Below are 23,186 nucleotides of genomic sequence, written 5' to 3'. Positions count from 1 at the left end.
CGGGACCAAACAAATTGAAAGGCTGTAAACTAATGTCTTATAACTGATCATGGCACTTGATAGCCTGTTTAATTTGTCATCTTAAGCCAATAAGCAAGATGGAACTTCCTGGTAGGGTCCTACTAGCCTGTATGCAAGTCTGTTACTTTTGTGCTGTTAGTTGGATTCATAACAGTATCCTATCTGCTTTGAGTTAGAAAAGAATATCGGCGTAACTACCTTACAGGGTTTTTTTCAGCAAAATATCTTAATAATGAACAAATTGCTGAATTTCTTTTTTGACAGAGGCTATCCACAGACTCTATCCTGAGGAAGGTAGCTTATTTTATTCAAGTTTTTTTCAACTTAGTGATTATAAAATCAGAGATTCAGAATGGCAAGTAGTGGAACCGACTTGCCTTAAGTGAAGAAATATGACTAGCATGAACAGCTTATTTTTCATAAACCCTTGTCTTTCCTCAGTTTGATCATCATGAAATACTTGCACCTTCATGGTGTAGCTAATGTGTTTACTGATGCTTTTCGTGACCTATATTGATAGGACTTGCACCTGTGTTTTCCAGATAGTGACTCTTTTCTCCTCAACTGATGTCTGTAAAGGAATATTATGTGGAGAACTCATCCTGTATTCTCTGATGTAAATTAAGTAACTCATGTGATTTGTCTGTTCTGCTCAGGCTAAGAGCAGCTCATAAGTTTAGAAAACAAGTTTATTTGAGAAGTTATGTAAATTTTGGTAAGAATGAGAGCACATGGGGACAGAAGGGAAATCACCTTACTGGAAACCCCCGAACAAATTGTTTGACTAACCATATAGTGTTCTAAAACTGAAGTGTCTGAGTGTATATTTGAACTTTTAATTTTTGAATTTACAGCTTTTATGAAGCCTAAAAATAGCTTTTGAACCAATCTTGAAGATGGGACGGCAACCTGGTCAACACGGGTACGGTGTGGGAGAGTGCTAAATGCTTTAATCTTTTCCTGGTCTACATCTCTTATTTTCCTTTAAAACTTGAAAACTAATTTGCTGAAATACAAGCTTCTATCTTATTCAAAACAGGAGTTGCGGGGAGAGGAGAGAGAATAATCTGAACCTGTTAAAGTGAATTTTGGTAAAGAGCTGTACTTTAAAGGTTAATGTGGGCATATGTGTGGCTCTGAAGTTTTTGGTTTGCTCCTAATGAGAGAAGCCATTAGCAAAATGGGTTCAAGTGTGTTCAGATATGGAAAGCTATGATATTGTAAAAAGATGAGGAGAAAAGTACTCTGATGCTTGGTTGAATCTAGCTGAGATCTGTCCTAGACAAACCGGTGGTGCTTCCACCACTTTCTAGTTGGGATGAGGCAGTTCACTGAAATGAAGTGTATAAAAGAAGGGAAAGAATGGAAGGGAAAAGACCTTTGGGTGGAGGGAGTCTATAAAGCTTTGGGACACTGGCTAAGACAGCACTAGAAATATCCTTTTCGAAAGGTTTGTATCTTTCTTGTTCAAAAAGCCCCCCATAAATTTTCTGTGTGAGGGTTGTGCAATGGGCAAGGGAAAGATGGAGGGAGGGGAGGGGAAGAGGATTAATATTTCTTAATTTTTTGTTCGTTTGTTTTGTTTTGGGTTGTCTTGATTGTCTTAAGTTCTGTAGATTCATTTATTAGCTTCCAGAGAACTTGCCCTATATTGGAGGAAGAGCGTTTTGATGTTAAAGCCCTGTTTGCAGTATTAATTCACTAGTCAATTGCTTAGGCAAAACTTCATTTACAAGTGTGAGCTGGTAGAAGTGCCAGGGAAGAACGCTTGTCTCAGTGTTGTGCCATCACACCATCTGTGGCTGTGTTAATGTTTGAAGTGCTTGTACTTTGAACAACAAAATACAGCACCCAGAGTTTCATGAGAAGAGCTCTTCACCGGAGAGAATGGGCTTTGCCTGAGCATCCAGCTCTTTTTATAGAACTAAGGGTTGAATAAAGTACTGTTACCTTTTTAGTAGCTTCTGCGTGCTTCTGAATGAGGCAGTCCAAACTCTTTAGTCTAAATTTGATCTTTAAGTTGTCCTTTCCCTTGGAGAAAACTCAGCAACCAACTGTGGGTAGAGAACTGTTTTGGAACTTGGTTTAACGTACTGTTAAACAGAACGTATGATAAGAAGGTATTAGTCCTCGGTTTTTAGTGATCCTAAGGTCTGCATGACTCGTCAGCGTACRACAGTGAAAAGTGCAAGTGCTTCTGGCTCAAACTCTGAATTCCCTAAAGAATGAGGGTTAGTCTGCGATGTAGTGTTTAATATAAATTATGTTTTTATCTGTTGCTTAAAATCAGCTCCATCACGAGAAGTGAAGCTGCGCAGTGTAAAACTGCTCCAGTCTTTTATTTGCTGCCTTTACTGCTACCATAAATGGCTGTACTGTAAAAACATTTGTTGAGAGCTTGTGGTGTTGGATTATGTAGAGCCTCAGCTGAATGTTTACTTGCAGTTTCTTGATGTGGTTCACAATAGATGTGGCTTTTCATAGTGTGAAAGTAGGTATTTGCAAATAAAACGGCGTAGTTTGTGGCAAAGCATAGTGTTAGGCAGATCTTAATATGAGAGCAAGGCTGCTAACTCGTCTTTGGCATATTGTGTTGCTGGTTTTTAATTGAATGACAGTGATGCCTTACAGGAGGCGCATTTATTTTTCTGCCTCAGTTATAACAATACTTGGACTTGGGGATAATTGTATTCTCACTGATGTAAAACAGTTCTTGCTGTTAAGGTCATTAATTCTCTAAAGGTAGAAAAGACGATATTAATGCCTAAATGCTTAGGTCCTCCAGCTCCTAAGATCACATGAAATAGTCATCTGAACGTTAATGCTGCAAATGTTAAGTAATGTTGATTATCCATATTCTTTTTCTGTTCTATGCAATGTCTATGCTAATTCCAAGCAAAGCCTCAGCTCCCTCTGAGTTTCCTACGTGCTTTCCCTCTTTCTCCTGCCTTGCAATTTGGAGTGATGCTGACTAAGAGTGGTACTACACCTGCAGGTGCAGAGATGAGGGGGAAGAAACATTGTGGTTGGTTTTAGTATAAGCAAATGTTTTGCTGGTAAATATGCTTTTTTTAGATGAAAAGTGATGCCTGCTTAAATATGTAGACTGAATATTGAAGGCAAACGCTTTTTGTTAAAACCTGAGAACGTAAGCATACTTCCATTTGACATTATCTCTTTTGACTTCAAAATCTAAGTTCCTATGGCTGGAAATTCTGATGCTACTTAAAAGAATTCAAATAGTGCTTACTGAGGCTTGAGGATCTCTTCCCTATAGATGAGCTAGGAAGCTGATGTTAGCAAGACAGTGCTTGTAAGCAACTCTGCACTATAAAATCTTGCTTATATGTCAAGATTAGCAACTGTAAAGCCACTTGACATCTCCTGTTTCCTGGAACTTGAGTCTATACACATTTCCCCATATATAAGTTGTGACAATATATGTCACTCCTTCGCATTGTGCTTTTAAAGCCCTCTTCATTGGAAAGATGATTCCACCCAAGAACTTGCTTCATTCAACAACCCTAGTAAACCCTCCTGGCATAGATGGTGTTGCTTCACGATAGCCACGCTGCTAGAAGGGGGTGTGTGCACAGGCACGGGCACGCAGGCACGGGCACGCAGGCACAACCAGTTGGTGAAGCTAAAGGAAGGACCATCCTGGCGTGCTTTTCCAGAGGCGAATGTCTGTCCTGCTCTTGTCATGTGTCATCTGATTCTGTCACTGACCACAGTTTGCACACACTTCAAAAATAATTCAAGTGAAATAAATACTGCCCAGCTTGACATTAGCTAAGCACAAGCAAGTACATTTTGGGGTGGGGGGGGGCGGGGACAGAGAATGCTAGGTTGTAGGTAAGCTTTAGGGGGCGATCTACAAATTCATGAGTTAAAACTGATTCTGAGCGACTTTGTGCCACTGGGGTGCTGGATGTGAGAATAGCATAGGCATGTGTACAGACTTCTAAAAGGAATAAAACTTAGCATCTGGAGCTTCTGCAGGACAATATCATTCAGATTCACTTGTGAGACACACAAAATATATAGAAAAATAACTTTGAAGACTTCATAACCAAGAGCTGGGTATTTTTTCTTCTAACTACTTAGGATAAAAATTTCCCTACTCTCCCCCCTAATAGGAGGGATACTTCCCAAGAAGGGAAATATTTCTCTACTATTTCCTGTAGGAACTTTAGCTAATGTCTCTAACTCAGAAGTTCTAATACAGTCAGCTTTGCTTCTAAAAGATCAGAAAAAAATCCTACATTTCCTATTGTATATCTGCAAATAAACAACCCTAGCGCACTGTCCTCCTTCAACTTACTTGTGATGAGAAAAACAGTCTGAATTACGTTGTTGTCAGATGTGAAGGAGTAATAACTAAATGTATAAATCTGCTGCTGATGGTAATAAGAGAATAAGTCCCATAATGACTATGAAAACACTTTCCAGGGACGTTAAGAGATTAACTTCACTGCAAGCACTGATTAGGCTGCAGAGTATTGCACTCTACTGGGATCTAAGATGGAAAATACTATTATTTTTTCAAAATAGTTTGTCCGGTTGAAGCTTCATTTCAGTTATACAAGTCCATACTGTAGGCTTCTTGAACTCTGTATTTTGGATTTCTAATCTTCTGTTTTATAGAAACCTGGAGTTTCCAGAAAATAGTGGTATTAGTTTGAACCACTTTTTATGAAGCAGTAATGTCTGCATCTGTGAAACTAATGTGTTTTAATTATTTAGGCTTTTCCACAGGCATCATTCATTGTCATGATTTCAAGTCAACTTGTAGCTCTGAAATCTGCTTACATCAGACATCTCTGCTGAGTTGGGGTAGGATTTCCCGGTTCTTACTTGTAGGCATTTTCAAGGATTGTTCTATTCAGCTTTTTTTGACAGTGCTCAAGTTCAGTCTTTTTTTCTCCTATGTCCAATTCTGATTTGGCTAATGCCATGTTCAAACAGCCTAATAAAGCAAAGGGGCTGCTTGTGTGTCTCGAAGCTTCTTAACACACAGTCTCTAGTACTAAAATGTCTTCACAGCCTATTTGACCTGAAGAGATCCCCTTCCTTCCTTTCCACTCTTGCAGTTTGGTAGGTTAACCTGACACCTTAGGTTAGAGACAAGGCAAAAAAAACCCTCTTGAGCTTTTTGTTGTTTGGCTCTCTAAATTCCAAACTAAGGTTATGAATACTTCTCCTACATACGTCTGGGTTAAAAACCTGCCACTGAAATGTCAATCTCTTGACAAACTTTTCTGTGTAGGGAGGACATTAATTTTGTGGAGCTTATTGCTGGACTCCAGGAGCTACTGGAATGTAGGTGCTGTCTTCTCCTTTCTGTTCACTTCGGTTGCCTTTGGCACACTCAACAGATAAATACCGCTTCTGAAAGCACAGGTCCCTTGGAAACAGTATTTCAGTTGACCGGTATAAATTCTCCCTCCACCTGAGGTTTTACTGCTTAGCCACGAAGTTCTGAGAAATGGTTTCAGAACGAAGAAAGCACGTTTTCATTTTAAAATATGGAGTGATGACTGATACGGCTGTACAAAAATAGCTGGTGTTAGGGGATGGCGAGTACTCCAAACTACTGAACAGCCGCAACTGGCAGTGCTGTGGCACGGGCTTCGTACGTGCTGCATCGATCAGCCTTGCTTGGTAGAGTTTCCAAGCCTTGCCTCTTCTAGTGTGAAGAAGACTTAGGAAACTGCCTTGTTAAGCATGCATTTAGTACATTATCACTAGCGTTGCTTTTACAGCATGGACTTTTGGGGATTTGGGAAAAGGATATTTCAGAATAACTAGCCTAACTGGAGAATTCTAGTAAAAGTAGATGGCTAAATAGCACTTAAACTTGCCATTTCAGCACCTTAGCACTTCTGCTTATGGCATTTTCAAAACTCAAAGATTATAATAATTGTCTGTAGTCTGTGAAACACATCTAGACAGTCTAGTCTCAGGCCAAAAGGCTGGAGTTGAATAAATACATAATTTGGGCAAATAAAGCTATTAGAACTGTGCTTGTCTTCTGATGCAATAGTTCGTATTAGATTTAAATGCTATTTTGTGTCTTTTTCGTAAATAATGAGCTTCTAATGATCAGTCAATAAATCTGGGAAAAATACTCCAGACTTTGCTGAGGAAGCTGAATTGTCCTGCGTTTTCATGTTGGATATTGTCCAAGCCAATGTTTAAAAATTCCACGGGGTTAACTGTGGTAATAATAGAAGAAGTTATAGGACAGCAACCAGTGATGAATCCGGTGATCTCATAATACACATGAGGGGTGTTGCTGGCTCTTAATGAGCCTTCTAAACTTTGAATTATATATGTGCTGTGAAAAGTTCTGGAAACTTTTAATTCTTGCTTTAATCCTTGTTTGGCACTTTATCTTGTGGGGGGTTTGTTTGTTTTTTAAACATGTACTTAATATTTTAGAGGAAAAATGAAGTCTTTTAATGATACTCTGTAAGATCTCCTCAAGTATCTGGACATCTAAAGGCAGATTTGCAGTTGACTGGTATTTGGGTGTGTGTGGTGTGGGGTTTTTTTTTTGTTTGTTTTAATTTTAGATAGCCATTTAAACTGTTTCATCTTCTGATCATGCTGCAGGCAACAGAAGGAGACAGGTTAAGGAGGTGAGGACCATGGCGGCAGTTGTGGGGAATGACAAAACCTCCTTCTTCCACTGGTAGCAAGTTCCTAATGTGGTTCAATTGTACTGCGAAATATTAGACTAGTAATATTTAATCCTAATTTGAATCATTTTAGAAAACTATAGTCTTCATGAAACTACATAATAAATTTATTTAAACACAGCAGCTGTGGTTCTCTGATGTGCACTCCTGCCTTCCTCCTTGTTTCCAGTTTTAATATGATCCTATAAAGTCTGGTTAGGGAACTGAGGCAACTTAAACTTGTCATGTCATCTATCAGGTGAGGTTTTGGCCAGTCTAACTTTGTGAACCAACTTGTCCAGAACTGGACAAATGTCACTGCTAGCTTGGGAGAAGGAGGGTGTTTTGTTTTCAGAAACTGCTTTTAGTTGCTTAGCACGTACATTATTTTTTTCCCCCCCCAGAACTTTAACGTGTGCCTTCAGTTATGGTGACTTGACTCTGAACTGTAAAGCAATCTGTGATTTAAAGATAAATTGTTCTATGCAGACTTTTTTGCAGTGGTGATTAGCCTGGCCATGCTAATTATTAGAACTGTTAGCCATCATGGTCTACAGATTTAAGTAAGTCATGGTACTTGTATTACCTGGCATTGTTGAAAGGGAAAAAACAAGCAAGATTTCTGGTGCTCAGGCTCGCCTTCAGATTTCTTAAGCATAGTTAACTATAACAAAAATGTAGTCCTAGTGTGCTGTTCATTCTTTTTTTTTTTTTCTTTATAGGAATATGTGTGGATTCCTAAAGACTGTGCACTCTTTCATAGTAGTTCCAGAAAAGATCCATTTCAACACGTTTTAAAAAAAACAAAAACCACCCACCTTCTGCTTCCCCATTTTGTTTGACGGTCGTTAAAGGGCTGTCTCACAGTGGCTGCCAACCCATGTGGAGAAATTTTTTGTAAAATTGTTACTTCATCTCAGGACTAAAGTGAGGATTATAAATCCACAAGTTATGTATTTCCTTCCTTATTGATAATTGGATTTTGGTATTTAAATGTGTTTTAACTTGGAATCTGTAGCTGATTTCTTCATGAATAATTGTAACCTCACTTAAAAGAATATATCACTTATTAAGGTTGGAAAACTAAGCTGAATATTTAATGTGGTTAACAAAGATATGGTCATTCTGGTTATGCACTTAAGTGTAAAATCCTCTGTTCCTTGGTTCAGTTCTGGATTAAAGAATTCCTCTTCAAAGCTCAAGAGTTTGTATTAATGCCAAAATAAGACGGACTCTGTGGAAGTACTGTGTTGTTTCAAAATTGACTTTTACCCTGAATTGACAGATGACTTGTTTGCTTCCCATAGCTTGCTGAAGAATGATGGTAATCATATCAGGCTTTGGAAGTATTTCAGGCTCTGGGTTTCAATGGGTTACTTAACCTGGCTGTATCTGTGTTAACCAATTGTTTTAAAAATGAGAACGTGGAGAACTTACCTTCAGACTTTCTACCTGACTCTCTTTGATGAGCAAGTCACTATCTGCTTCCAAGCTATAACCAACAAACACAACTGACAATAGYGTCTGGTATTGTAGATAACTGAAATGTGATAATAAAGGTGGGAAAAGGCTTTTACTACTTAAAACAGATCTTTACATATTACTTTTGAAATGAGAAAGCAATTGACTTCAGCTTGACTTAAGCTTGCTGTAGAGTCCCAGGGCTCTGAAACATTTTCTGCTACTTTAAAGCATGAGTTAACATTACTAAAATGCACTTGATTTCTGAAGTGAACCTTTGTTTTGCTTGCTTGTTTGGGCTTGAAGAACTTCTTGCTGCTTTAATATAGTTGTACAGATCCAAATGTCCACAGTCCAGGCTAGGCAACTTGAAAAGTCCAGTTAACAAACAATTTATTTGCAATGTAAACATATTTTAAAAGTTCTGATCTGTCTTGAATGCTTTCTGCTTTCTCCTCAAGGGTCTGTTTCTGTGGTGGAATCTACTTTTCCAATCTGTTTCAGTACTTAGAGTGGAAAAGCTTCTTTCGTAATAGACTATACATACCCTAAATGTAGATCTCTTCGTAGCTCTAATCTGAAGTCTGTTGCTGACTGTATTTTAAATAGGTTTAGGTTACTGAAGTGAACAGCTATTTTAATTAATTTTAAGTCTTTCCCCCTTACTGTACTTAAATTTATAAATCAAAACCACTTATCTTGCACAATATTGTATCTTGAGGTGTTCTGATGATGTCATATATATGATAAAATGTATTCCAGTAACTTGACTTTTTTCCCTAAAGGGAATTTTTTGATTAACCTTATTTTCTTTTCGCTTATGGCTGTGTTCCCATTACATGGTCATATGCATATCTTAAAATCAGTTATTCACTTAAAAAAAAAAAAAAGCCTTCTTGATGTAAAAACTTAAAAACTGAGGTTGTCCAGAAGAGCTTGTATAGCCTACTATGTTGAAAACTGATCCTGATAAAATTTTATAGATGAAAAGATACTGTGTAGTGAATATTTAAAACATTCCTTGAATTGCAAGTGGCCATGATTAGGAAGATTAAGTACTTAATATGTTCATAGCTCTTGCAAATGATTGTTTTGAAGCAAAAATGAAATTCAGTGAAATCAAGATTCATCTTTGCTTGCAGGATAGAATATATTTTATAATCAGACATGTTTAGACTTGAGGAATTGCACAGCCKCAAAGAACTTTGTAGGTGTTTACTGGCATTAAAACACACTAATTAAAAGCATTACTAAGAAGTCTCAACAGACAGTGAAAGTCTGTCTTTCTCCAGTCTTGAGTAATGAAAAGTGCATCACCAATGAATTGTCCAAGTCTGAAGTTTAATGTGTATATTGCTAATAACAAGTTTTTGTGTTAGTATACTCAGTGTTAGGTGTTGCTTGATTCTTAGAAATTTGATGAGAATTATAAATAAGAGGTGAAAGTTCATAGTAGGATAACAAGCTACTATAACTGAGTTGATGTACGGTGCGGATGGTTGTAAACTAGTAACTGGACAAATGTAAGCACAGTGCAAATTCAGTTTGAATTTAAAATTTGAAAGCTATTTTAAGAAAATAGTGCTGAACTGCTGTTTTCTAAGGAAACTAGTATTTTAAAAAGATGTTCACAGGCATTTCAGATCTTAACTGAAACAAATGATGCTCCGTTCTTCAAAAAATGCATTCAAAAAACCCCAACCCTCAGTAGTATTCATGTTATATGCGTGTAGCCACTACCCACTCTACCCGTAACTCAAGTGTTGAGGCTGCATAACATTTTACAAGAGTTTTTGTAACAGTGTATTTAAACTTAGGAAGGAGGCTAGCAAAAAGGCTTGTAAGCTGTTTCAATAAAGTAGTTGTAATAGTTATTCTTTAAACCTCTATGTTTTGGGCATTCGCTCAAAATTTGTCAGAGGCTACTTTAATTATATTTCAAAAATGCTTTCTTTCCTCCAAAAGAATTTGCCATTTCTTGGTGGATTCTTATTTTTTTCCAGAATCTTGTATTTGCCTGCTTAGCAGTTGCATGCTCTCCAAAGTTTGTACCTGTAAGTCCTAACTAACCATTTTGCCAGTCACTAGTTGGGTGCCAGATTCAAGGGAGAAAAGAAGGGAGAGTCTTTCCTGTGCCGCTGCTGCCCGAGCAGCGCAGGAGAAGATAAAACTGCTTTGTTGTAAGTAGCAGTTAGGAGAAGGCCAAAAACTGATGGGCAGTTTTTAGGAGTGCTGAAATGTCTAAAGCACTGGTGGATGTTCCCTTTCAGAGGACAGGAGTYAGTTTGACCTCAGTTATTCATCTTCCTGAGGCTTAGTCTGCTGTGTGACCTGCAGAGTAAGTTGCAACTCCAGTACCAACATGGCTCTCATATCCCTAATGTGCGTCAGTCCTGCTGAGTTGTGCATAAAATCTGTGGAATTTCTTAGTGTATGACCACCTAGAAATGTCATCAGAAACGAGCCTGTTTATGACTGCAAAGTTGAAGTGCCCATTTAGGAAATGTCAAAATTAAGGGGTGCAAAGACAGAATTCAAGTATGTGTATGTTTGTTTTCAAATTGAAAACACTTTTATCCTGTATCCCCTTTCTTCCCTTCCTTTTCCTCCTCTCCCTCCACCCCATCCAAACTCTCATTTCCTGTGGCCTGTGAGGGGAGCAAAGTTGTTTTTGATTTGTTGCCGTAGGTACTGTGGTAGTGACCTCTAAGAAGTCCATAACGAAACCAACTGTATTATAGTTGGCTATGCACAATAAATATGTCAGTGCCCTGAACACAGATGACTTAATAGTTTTTTTCCTAATATGCTTGTTCAGTGATCACTGTACATGGAAGAGCTGGGAGTGGAGAAAGGGAGAAAAGCAAGAATGTGTGGCTGTATAACACTAACTCATGCTTTGCCTAGTATCACCAAACCAAGCACATGCTTTTGACACTGCTTGCATGCTGTATACTATTTAACCCCTCCCTCCCTTCTCCCACCATCATTTAAGGAGAAGACTTGCCTAAACTTAGCTTTGAGTCAGATGTTTATTTTGTATGCTACTTTGTCTTATTCAGAAGTCAAGATTTGTACTACTTCTGTCTTTGAAGTACGTGTTGGGAAGGTAATCTAATGGATGCGCTCCTAAGCCACTATTCGTTATTAAAGAACTTTTTTTTTCTTCAGATGCATTAAGATTTGAGTAAGCATGTGCTTAATGTGATGTAATGCTATGCTAGTTCTTCAAGAACACATAAAAGGACTTTTAGACTTGTGTATTAATTTCCAAAAGTGATATAGTGTTAAGATAAAAGCTGTGTCTGTTACTGCCAAATACTGAGAGGAGACCATAAGAATCGAAGATGATGCTCTGTTATAACTGATGGTCACCAAACATATAAAGAAGTTACCGTATGTACAACTCATGACACTTTTTTTACACATTAGAACAGCAGGAAGTACTGTAAATTGAGGAAAGCATTAGTGGTTGCTTAGAAATGCTGACTATCTTTAATTTAGGTTTTTCGGAAGAAAGGAACAGGTGCTCTTACTATTTCTAGAACTAAAAGAAAATTATTCTTAAGGACTTGTATGAATGTGGGATAATTGGAAGAGGATATACCTGTCCTTCTGTAGCATAATCCAGAGGTTTTTATTTCCCACCTCCCTCTGCCAGTGTTCAATGCCAAAACACTTCCTATAGTTCTGCAAAATGGCTGTATGTATGCCGGCAGAGCATGCTCAATGCTATCCAAAAGACTTCTTTTTAAGAGAGTGTTGGGTTGGTGTGTGTACCTCCAGCAGTCATTTTGGTCTTTTTAGTATTTCTGTGCAAAATGTCTCAGCCTTCTGCAGCGGTGGCACTCCCTCTGCCATTGATCCCCAACAGTGCTAGTTCTCCTAGTCCCCCAAGCACCAGTTGATTTGACCTATCTGTAAACATCAGGTCATAGGGAATCACCTCTTCATATACCAGTCCTGAGCTATTTGTCAAAAGCTCTCTAATCAGTTGGCTTTTTACTTTTTTCCGTGATCCAAGTGTATGAGGCTCAATGAAATAATAAATTGCTCAGCTTTGCCCTACATGTTTCATTGTTCTGGAATGCTGTCTGGGTTTAAGTTTGTTTCCAGAAGTCAGTTCAGTTTTTTTTTTTTTTTCCTCCCTGCATGCTTTCCTTGTTTTCCAGCCAGCCAACTCTAGTATTCCTGAAGAACATAATTTAGGAGCCCGCTCTGTCATGAGAAAGGAGGTTCTTCAGTTAACCTAACTGCAGTGAATCTCTTCAGGTGCTGAGGCCCTAGGAGTTGCTTTAACTACCAGTTCTCCCTGGCAGCATAGTTCTAGGTCAGAGCCAACTTTGTGTTTGAGCGAGATGGCAGGATGTTGCCACTTGTCCTGTAACAATGCATTGGTGAAGATGTTGAACCTGTCCATGCTCCTCTAGGGATAGGAAGGGAAGTGTAGATAAAGCTTGAAATAATCTCTAACCTCCTCTGCCCTCTGGAGGAGGGTAAAGTATGACTGATTTATAGAGTCAGCCATTTGGATCTTAATGCATAATCTGTGCAGGGTTTTTATGCTGTAGCCGAGTAGCTCAGGCAGAAAGCTGGCCACTCATCTCCCTACTGGCTGGCCAGGACACTATAATCCTGATCTTAAATTGTGACATTGACTTTGTCTAAGACTTGGGACAAGCACCAGGAACTCTCACTTAAATGAAGAAAGCCATTTAGAAAATATCTTGGTCAGATTTCATCCTTTTTCTGGATTAAGTGTTTCTGATCAACGTATTGTGTGATAAGGCTGTAGCTGGTGGTGGTGTTTATTTTATGCCCATGGCATGAAGATGTGCCACTGCATCCTTCAAGTGTGACAGGAATGGCCGTATGTTTCAGGGGAAGTGGAGAGGAAACGAGGAAAATGGTGGACAAAGAGATCAAAGTGTTAGAGTCAATGGAGAAACTTCCATAAGAAAGTACTCTGTCATGTAGCACTTAGCCTGGGAGATGTCTTGGGATCATGTGTTTCAGATGTTTGGGAATCAACTCAAGTTTAAAGCTGAAGCTTTGGTGTGTAGCATTCACTAACTTGTTTGTTTTAAGCTATAACATATAATTTATAGCTGGGAACGATTTCTGGGCTATTCACAATGTTGAAATTGTAGATGTTATTTAAATCTAAAACTGGCCTGTAACTTCAGCTGGAGGGTGGAAACCCTTCTGTTTCCTTGCCTTCGCTTGTTTGGAACCAAAAACACATTTGAACATGTGGAAAAAATTTAAATAAGCAACTAGTTACTCTTTGAAACATTAAGCATATATTTAGTAAATACAAATGGAGGTTATAGACATAGCAAGGATGAATATGTATTTTGGCATGTACCACTCCTTTAACTTAGTCATAAGTGGTATGCTTTCACTGTGCTGGACTGCCTTTCTTTGCATGATCTTCAAGTTTTGTGTAAAGATAAAAGGGAGCAGATGATGCAACCAGGCCCTGGACTGTAGCTTACAATACCCTGGTGATAGCGTCAGATTTCTCCCTCACCTTAGAACTTAAATTCTGGACAAAACAAAGTAATCCAATGTTTTTTTTCAGTCTTTGGACTATTGACAGCACTATGAATAGTAAATAAAAAAAGCTGCACAGAAGATGTGAAACTTCGCTGTGGGTCTGCGTCTTTACATGTAAAATGTCTTCACTTAAGTAATTGTTTTATCGATTTAGGGAGAGGGAATCCTGAGATTGCAAGCGAGTTCATCTGACAGAGAAATTCCCTTATGTATATAAAAAGCAAAATCAGTGAATGGGGAAGATAGTAAGCTGAAAGCAGATTTTCATAAGCTCTCCCTGCCAAAAGACCTCAGTGTTTAGAGCAGTGATTTAAGAATTCCTATTATCTTAAATGGAGTAAGACTATTAGAATAGTATCAGATATGGTAATCTCATCATTGCACAACACTACTCGTAGGAACTCCTGGAAAGGTGAAAAAATCAGCATTGAAACACATTTAAAGATGACAAGTGTGCATATAGGAAGAGTTGTTGTTGGTGGGTTGCCCAGCTGCAAATTGTGTAGGTGTTGCAGGGATAACTTTCTTCTCTGCAAAAGGGTTTGCATCCTTGGCAAAGTTTCCCGTCTCTGGACTTAATTGCCACATAGTCTTAGAGGAAACCTAGAAATCTTGTTGCATAATATATTGCGTAAATTGAATGGTTGGCTGGAGTACTGGGCTCAGCTTCTCATTTCCACTCTAGGAGTTGGGTGGAAAGAACCTTTATTTTTAGTAGTGGTGAAGGAGTGGTGTAATTAAAGAGCATGCTCAAGGTACTATCTTCATAGAGGAGATTTAGTTTCTTCTATTGCCTGCAGCTGGTGGCCAACTGCAATGGAGACAACTGACTGAGATTTAACTCCCCCAGTTCATCATAAAAACTCAACTACTCCTAGAGGAGCAGATCTGAACACTGGTGGTACTGTAATGGGTCACCCTAGAGGGTGATCTAGTCTGTTTTGTACCAGGTGGCATCCAAAATAACTGCTGCAGCTTTCTGATATTTCAGTACTAGATATTTTGTAGTTCAGCAGGTAGCCTGCTTTGAAGAGTGTTCAATACTTGTATATACAGTTTTTGCAAAGAAGACAGCAGTAAAGCGGCCTGGGTATTTAAATGCTGGAATTGCACCACACCACTCTAAGTGTGTATGTGCTCCTCTAATTTGACTGGACCTAGTTTCAGTATAAACCAGTAGGTTGGCAGTATTTTGCATCTGCTCAAGTTGTGCTCCTGTTAGTCTTCTACGGAGTTTGTCACAAACTCCATGACCTCCTCTACAAAACTGTGATTGCTGCTATATAGTCTTGGGCTTGTTGAACATATAGGAGGCTTCTCACTGGTGCAAGGTGGCATTTGGAGGTAAAGGTACAGCATCTTGGAGTATTTTGAGACATGCCCTGTTGTTCCTTAATTCTTAAAACACTGACAGTCATATGGCAGCAATAAGGTCCATTTGTGCTCAGATTGATAAATTGCTGTATCTGTTACATCTAATTTTCCTGAATCAGTCCTGACTGAGTAAGGTCTGCAAGCTGTGGTTAACATGCTCCCTGTGGCAAATAGTCCCAATGCAATTTGGGAAGGCTTCTTCAAAACCGGCAGCTATTTCAAGGACCTTAGTTTTGTCCACTGCGTGGAGGTAAACCACAACACTAATTGTCTTGCAAACTTCTACTATAGTGGCTGTGACAGCAGATTTGGCAGTGCAACTGCTTGGGAGGGAAGAAATTGTTCATGTGAGACTTGTTAAATGGGGGAGCTCTGGCATGCACTCGCTCTGAATTTGAGGTGTAGCTAATGCTAGAAAGTCAAAATGCTTTCGTTCTGCACATCGGGACAGCACAGTCCTGTTGCCTCTTTCGAGGGAGGAGCCCCTGCTCCGTGTCTCTGTACCTAGCCTGACTCTCATTTTGTGTGTGGTTTCCTTTTAAGAAAGAAAAGGAGGGGGGGACATGGCAGTGAAGAGAGTCACAAAAATGCCCTGGAGAGTCCAGAACCTGCTACAGTTCCTAGTCCTTGGAAGGATAATGAGAAAAAGATGAAGAATCCCTCTGAGACAGTTAAGGTTTTCTTTCCTGACTTCTCTTAGTAAAAAATATTGCACTTCTTGGATATAAATCTGCAGCTTTAGGTGATCTACTAATACTGATCCATGAGAGTGGAATAAATTGTTTCCATGCTCTCCTTTTTATTTAAAACCTGGCATACTTTACCACTTCGTGTATGCAAAGGGTCAAACAGTAATTTTGACTTCTGCAGGACAGAGAATTGAAAATCTAAAATAGTTATTAAAGCTGGGGAGGGCTGGAAAGCAACTTCAGTGTGCTTGCTTAACCTTCCAAATCAAAACCTTGAATTTTTAGATAGACTAACGGTGTTACTACATTTCAGTCACCTAATGCCTTTTCTATATAAATGCCATTTCCTATTTCCTTAATGAAAGGCATCACTTAGACTCCCTTCCGTGTGATCTTCCCTTCTAAAACCAGTTTCTTTAAATAATTTTATTTACACATTTGTGTGTCTGGATAAGTGAATTTTTCTCTTCCATCTTTCAAAGTCTGTTAATGGCAACAGTAGACTTGAGACCTAATTTAGAGTTCATGATTAAATCTGAAAAATTAAGAACAGAAAGTCTGTTCTTAAGCTACTAGATAATGCTTTGAGTCATAGGCAAAAGAAAAAACAAGAACAGTTTATATTTTTCCACTTCAAATCTTCAGACAAGCAAGGTAAAAGGATGGCTYGTACTCAGAGCAGTGCCTCTTGTGTGCTTGTTCTGTAGTGAAATGTTCTGTTCTGTGCAAGCAGACTTCCTCCTGCTAGAGAACTTGAATTGTGAACTTGAGTCGTGGGTGTGCTCCAGTTACGATCCAATGCATATTAACTCTTCTTTTTGAAAATTGCTTAGCCTGGACAAATGTAATATAAAACAAGGGGAGCCATTTCTTGCACAGAAACGGGCAGCTGGACTAGCATTAAACACTGAGAAATGTGCAAAGCATAGCGTTTCATGCTTCATACAATTATGTCTGGTGGGACAGATTATTAGGACTTATCCTTTACAGAGAGGAGCGTGGTTGTTTTAATTTTATTGATACTTACAGGTGGCTGGTTTTAAAATGGGGCCATTGATGCAAAGCTACTGGGAATACTGGGTAGATGTATCTGAAGAGGCAGGTTTTAATGTCTCTGCTCTAGGAGTCGGCACTTTTTCAGTAAGGTACAAAATGTAAATGCATATAGATCAACAGCAACCTGTACGTACTCTTCCTGTAGCCAACTGCAAGATGGTCAGGTTGTGGTATATGAGCATTGGCATAGTGATGTACACAGCTGGTGAAGTGTATTACAACTGGTGATGTGTTCTTCCCAGTAAGGCAGCTGCAGCTCTGTTGCCAAGCTCTGCTGGGGACTTGGTGTCCACGCTGTTAAACTAGAAACCCTGTGCGCCCATGGCCGAATGCCGGGCGCCAGCTGGGTGCCATCAGATTAAGGAAGTCGTGTTGTGTAGCTTTGAGAGGAGGATGGGGAAGTTTTGTAGCCAGTCCTTGTGGGAAGTCCAAACTGAAACCAAGCAGGGACAAATGCACTTACATTTGTAATAACAGGTTTGTCTGTATTCTGTACTGACGGGGATGCCTCTGGAGAAGGTTAGTGGGCTAGTGCTGTAGTTTTAGTTGTATTTCTTTTTTTCCTTCCATGGTGACATCTGTCAGCTTGACTTTGGTAAGTTTAGAGGACAGATGCTGAACAGAGTGATGACTTGTTGGTATCTTTGTATTTGTGTGGCTGGGAAGATGCTTCAGTGAGAACTTCTAATTTTGAAATAAATAAGGAGATGCTCCCTATTTTGGGGGATAGTCATAGCTTTTTTTATGCAAGAACAACCCCTCCTCCTTTTTTTGCTTCCTAGGAGCCAATGTGTAGGTTTAAAGCATTCTTATTTGCCTGTAGACCTAGACTGATTAACATATACAAGCAGTACTCCTTCAATTGCTGTAATGTTTGTCTGGATACATACACACCTGATGTTCTTGATCTCTAAATAATCAGAGTAGTACACATTACCAGTTCAGAATCAATACGCTACTATGTTTTAGTTTTGGGTAAAGATACTTCCCTATGACTGCATACAAACTAAAAATTTGTATTGAGAAATCTACATTTGCATGTTTCTTTGGACAGTATTGTTACCTGCAGTATTCAGTATCTGGTCTTCTAATCTATAGAAAGAGGTGCTTCATTCTGTGGTTCAAGTTATAAGTAACAAATGTGATAGTGTCTGGTTGGAACCTCGGGTTTAGACAACAGGAGATGCAGGTATTTTATAGCTTATTCTGCTTTCAGAAATTGCCTTGGGGAGGAGCAATGCTTAAAGCCATTAAAAACACCAGCTGAAGGAGATAAATCGTAGGAACAAGGATAATCTACTAAACTTCATCTAGTTTAAAATCTTAAATGTCATTTGTTCTGCATGAGCCTATTGCAAGAAATAGTAACAAAACTACTAGAGAATTCTAGAAATTGATAGGAACATCTCAGCACTTCCTAGAAAGGAGGGAGGATTCTGGAAATTTTGAGGAATTGCCAAAAAATTCTAAACCCTACCAGAAGTCGACAGTGCCCCAGCAGTATCTACTTGAAAATTGTAGTTTTGGGGACTTCCTGCTGGGAGATGCTAGGGATTGTTAGAAATTTCTAGGAAAATGCTAGAAATTCTCTAGAAGTCCAATACATTCTGGTAATCTGCCATTAATTTCTAGATTTTATTAGCATTTACCAGGAATAGAAAAGCTGTTGTCTCCTATCCTTTCAGATAAAGTGACACACTGTTGTGTATGGGTAACAACCTGCTCATCTTTACTAGTTATGAAGGTTACAGTGTTAACTATGTTGCTCAATGAGTGTCCTGTATATACTTGACTCACAAATAAAATTTTCTTCTGCAGTCCTATTTTGTTACGGATTATGATCCAACGATTGAAGACTCCTACACCAAACAGTGTGTGATAGATGAAAGAGCAGCACGCTTGGACAGTAAGTAGCCTAACTAAAGCATAATATGAAGCAGTCTGTAGCTGTCACGGCCTGTGCTTGCATTTGTATGCATAAAACGTAGCACAGTTGAACAACTGTGCAGTACATGGTTTTATGCAAGTTTGCAGTTGATAAAAGCTATTATACTGTCATTTTATATTTACTATTATTATGTTATTATACATGTCATTTTATTACTGAGATACCTGTGATTTGAAATATTTAGACTTTACATATGTTTAAGGGTCTTTGTTTACTGTAGATTGGACATTTTTAAAAAACTTTTATTCCTGAAACCTTAATGACTACAAAACTAGGAGAACTTATACAATTCCTGTCAGTTACTTGGGTGACACAATAGAATGAAAAGCAGATCTCCCAGCTCTCATATTCTGCTTCTCCTAAATAAAATATAATTGTTTGCCTTAAGAGTTTTAGTTTCCTCTTGTCAATAATTTCTTTAAGGAGAAAACAGCATCTCTGCCCCAGTCCCTCTGTACCTTTTCCAGCTATTTCAGCTGGTCATGAATTAGTGAAAATACGCCCAGACTTTGTCTTTCATTTCAGTTTGTAGGTCTTGAGTTGTTGAATCGGTCCAAAAACGTGTTGGAAGACTCATCGAAAATCCTGTAATGTCTATGGAAAGTGGTTTCCACGTAGCTTCTGATGTACAGTAGAGGCTATCACAATATTCTCTTAGGAAGGATTTTTTTTTTTCCTGAGTCTGTATTCTAAAAACATAAGTTGTAATTAACAGTTTGTATATGTTCAGTTCTGGATACAGCAGGACAAGAAGAATTTGGAGCCATGCGTGAGCAGTACATGAGGACAGGGGAAGGTTTTCTGCTTGTTTTCTCAGTCACCGATAGAGGAAGGTAAGCTTGATGTCTACTTATTTAAAACAAACAAACAGAAGCAATCCACCTTTGAAGTTGTAATTAATCTTAAATTGTTGCTCTAACCTTTACTGAAATAACCTCTAACAGAAATCTTAAGTGATAAATTCACCCTTATGTTCTGAGGCATTAGCATTGTTTCAGCGCTGATAAAAACCCATTTTAAACCACTGCTTAAGATGGTGAGCATCTGTCCTTTACAATGGATTATTTTAAAGCATAAACAAAAAATGATGACTCTATTCAGGAATTTCATTACAGCTAAAATTTGTCCAGAATATTAGTTTCCTGCAAGTGAGATTTAAAGCAAGTGCAACATGCTATGGTATCTGATCAGCTCTTGAGAAATATCCCCTTGCCCTGTGCTTGTCGGTGTCCAGTGGCTGGCTCTGTGTGCATTTCTAAGCTGTTATGTTCAGTTCAGGATATGTCTCCATACTTTATTTGTAGGCAGATACTCACTCTGCTTATTCCCATAAATTGATTGGAACCTGCATAACTGATTGACTGCAGTGTTGGGATGAAACAACTTTTTYGTTATGTAGCTCCTGATCATTTTAAGAGTAGGAAACTGCCATATACATACAGACAGTCGCTTAAGACTTTGAGTATGATCTTCCTCCACTGGGCTTCTCAGATATGTAGTGATACAGCAGAAGTGATCAGGGAAGCTCTTCTTCTCCTTGTTTTGAGTTGCAATAGAAGAGCTGTAAGATGACTGAACTGCTATGCTCAAAAGTTTGGTCTGTAGTTCTTTGGGGTTTTTTCCCCCCTTACAGATTCAATCTGGGATCTGAAAAGTGACTTCTGATTTTATTATTGATAGCTATTTGTAATCAGAATTAAAATACATGTTCTGTGGAGCATGTGTATATTTCCTTTGGATCTGTATCTTGTACTTAAGGCTGCTAAATGCAAAAATTCATTTTGAAGTACTGTCCAGAAGAGAGGCTCATGCTTTTGTCAAGAGATCTGGGTTTGTGGATTTAAGGTGTATTGAGCGCTTGTGTTAACATAAATGTTTTAAAAGTCATTATGTGAACTCCTTTGCCTTGACTGAAAATTTTAAGCTTTTGTTTGCTCTTCTGACAAAGGTCTGCCTTGATTTTAAGCAGATCTTGATATGTTAAACTTGCATACCTCTTTCTTCTCTGAAACCCTTAAAAGACTTCAGAGCAGAATTTTCATTTTTGTTCTCATATTCATTTAATTCAAGATTTACTTTGTGTATCTGTCAAATATCTGCTAGTGGTGTCTGTTCTACTTGTGTAGGTGGAAAGTAATTCTGAACAAAGAAGAAAAATAGATGAATTAGTTGGTAGCTTTCAACTCCATATCCAAATGAAGGTACAGGTATGCTTGGTGGTATACCTTCCTTCTAATTCATGCTTCTCGTGATCGGCTTATATGGATGAGGCGGATTGGCAGTGTCATGTCTGGCTCCATAATTTTTTTTTTTTAATGAAACTTCCTTATCAATCATGATCTTGCTTTTGAATTTTAGTTTACAAATCTAAGTGTAAATGGCTTCAGGCTGTATGCCTGAAGTTAAGCATAGTGTTCGGGATGCCTTTGATACAAAGGACATGTACTTGTCTCCAACATTTGTACTGAAGTTCCCTGTGTAGTGATACAGCTGTAAGAGTGTTCAATGAAAGCAGTATTTTTTTTCTGCAGAGGTAGCTGTTCAGACCAGGGTTAACTTGTTTTATATACTGACTTTGGGGAAGCTTTCTGCTTTGCTCACCTTCCATCAAGCACTGCTGGAAATATTCCTTACTGCCTAAATAGCACCAGTATCTGAAATAACTTGGTTGGCCATCCTAAGCATATATGCAGGAAACTGGAAAGCTTTCTGCTCATTTAGCCCTGCTGCTTTTCTGTTCTTCAAGGAATGTAATTTACCAGCTTCATAACTTTCCCAGAAATTCCTAGAAGTGTAGAAGCTTTGGGGATACCAGCTGATGTGTTTGTCAGCAGTGTCTCTAGACTGAAGTTTTGAATATTCTAGCCAGAGTTGATCTCCAAAATCAACATTTGAAAAATGGACTGTTTGCTTGGTTCTCTCTCAACCCTTGGGAATCCCGGTGCCTCTAGAATGGGACAGAGCGAATGTTCCACTTGCCCTGCAGTGCAAACCGAGTCCAAGTGCATAGTACAGTGCTAACTTGAATCAGGATTTTTTCCAGTTTGAGCATTGACTGGTTCTCTAACTGTTCATGCAATGACAGTGGACTCTGAGGGAATGTCTGCAGCTGTCTGTGCTTGTGTGACATGGCAGGGCAAGTCCTAATGGATGATTTATCATTCCTGAACTTCTGCAGAGCTTGAGAATGTGTGAATTAGTACACTGACACTCTACTTTGTTCTTCTACAGTTTTGAAGAAATCTATAAATTTCAGCGGCAAATTCTTAGAGTGAAAGACCGTGATGAATTTCCTATGATTCTAGTTGGTAATAAAGCAGATCTGGACCATCAAAGACAGGTAAGCAATTTGGTATTGATTACTGCTTTCTTTCTTCTAGAAACTTTTTGGTTTCCCCCCCAAAAATAGAGTGGGAACAAGAAAAAAAAATCAATAATTGGTATTGTATTAACTAATCGCAATGCAAGAAACGCAACTAATGCTCACTTTCTATTCTTGAATAATCTTAGAAGTATGATGGCATTCCACATACCACAGATCTTCTATCTGACTCACTGGGGTGATGTTGAGACCAAATCTATTCACGTATGGAGTTGAGAGCTTTCTGTCATGACTTGATTACTCAGGCATGAACGTGTCTAATTCCTCTGTGTTACTCACCATAGCGCACTATGCCAAGCAGAGCGCATTCCAGCACTAGCTTGGATGATTATAAGACTGCACTGATGCTGCTTTCATTGTTCCCTGCTGTTATGTGTAAATGAGTAGTAATTCGTTGTTTTCTTTCTGTTTGGCTATTTAACTTCTGCATAATTGACATAAAGCTTTTGAAGTTGGAGGTACAATGACAGAATTTATTCCTTATTTAAATGGCTTAAAATTAAGATTTTGAAATTAGTAGATTTCAGCCTTACACCTAGTTGCAAGAGAACTTAAAAGATTTGGTTTAGAATGGTTTAAAGGAGGAACTTAAATTTGTTTTCCCTATTTACACTTTCAATTTTCATGCACCAAATTGTTGATTTGAGCTGAAATGAAAATAACCTTAATAGGTCAGCAGAAGAGGATCAGTTGTCAAACTATATGTGTGTGTGTGTGTGTATATATATATWTTTTTTTAAAAATGAAAGCAAACTAAGAGTTACTAAAATTGTAATTATTCTGAAAGTTTCACAAGGAAAACACAGCTTTGAATAGTAAGAAATTCCTGGATTTGCTCACCAAGAAAATGTGACTTAGTTTCTGTTCACAAGTTTTCACCTAAGTTTTGTTCTTTGCTAAATAGAATCTTTTTCTCTGTCAAGACCCAGTTGCTGGAACGTGATGAAATAAGGCCTGAAATAAACAACATTAAGAGATTAGTGGGTTTAGTACTTTTTTTTTTTTTTTTTTTT

General features: G+C 38.4%; 1 protein-coding gene across 3 annotated transcripts in view; it reads left to right on the top strand.

The window, feature by feature from the left end:
• The window catches only part of RRAS2 (RAS related 2), a 45,732-nt gene that overhangs the window by 13,536 nt on the left and 9,010 nt on the right, over positions 1-23,186 (top strand). The window contains exons 1-4 of one of the 3 annotated variants that reach the window (XM_026070801.1): positions 850-943; positions 18,662-18,749; positions 19,522-19,624; positions 22,023-22,131. In XM_026070801.1, coding sequence (XP_025926586.1) covers positions 19,557-19,624; positions 22,023-22,131 — 177 coding nt within the window. In that variant the 5' untranslated portion in view covers positions 850-943; positions 18,662-18,749; positions 19,522-19,556. Of the gene's footprint in view, positions 1-849; positions 944-15,732; positions 15,775-18,661; positions 18,750-19,521; positions 19,625-22,022; positions 22,132-23,186 lie in introns of those variants that run through there. The other 2 variants (XM_026070792.1, XM_026070784.1) reach the window with 2 other exon arrangements.

Source organism: Apteryx rowi, unplaced genomic scaffold (assembly GCF_003343035.1).
Source record: "Apteryx rowi isolate R43461 unplaced genomic scaffold, aptRow1 scaffold_107, whole genome shotgun sequence".
Lineage (NCBI taxonomy): Eukaryota > Metazoa > Chordata > Aves > Apterygiformes > Apterygidae > Apteryx > Apteryx rowi.
This window is presented reverse-complemented; position numbering and strand designations above follow the sequence as displayed.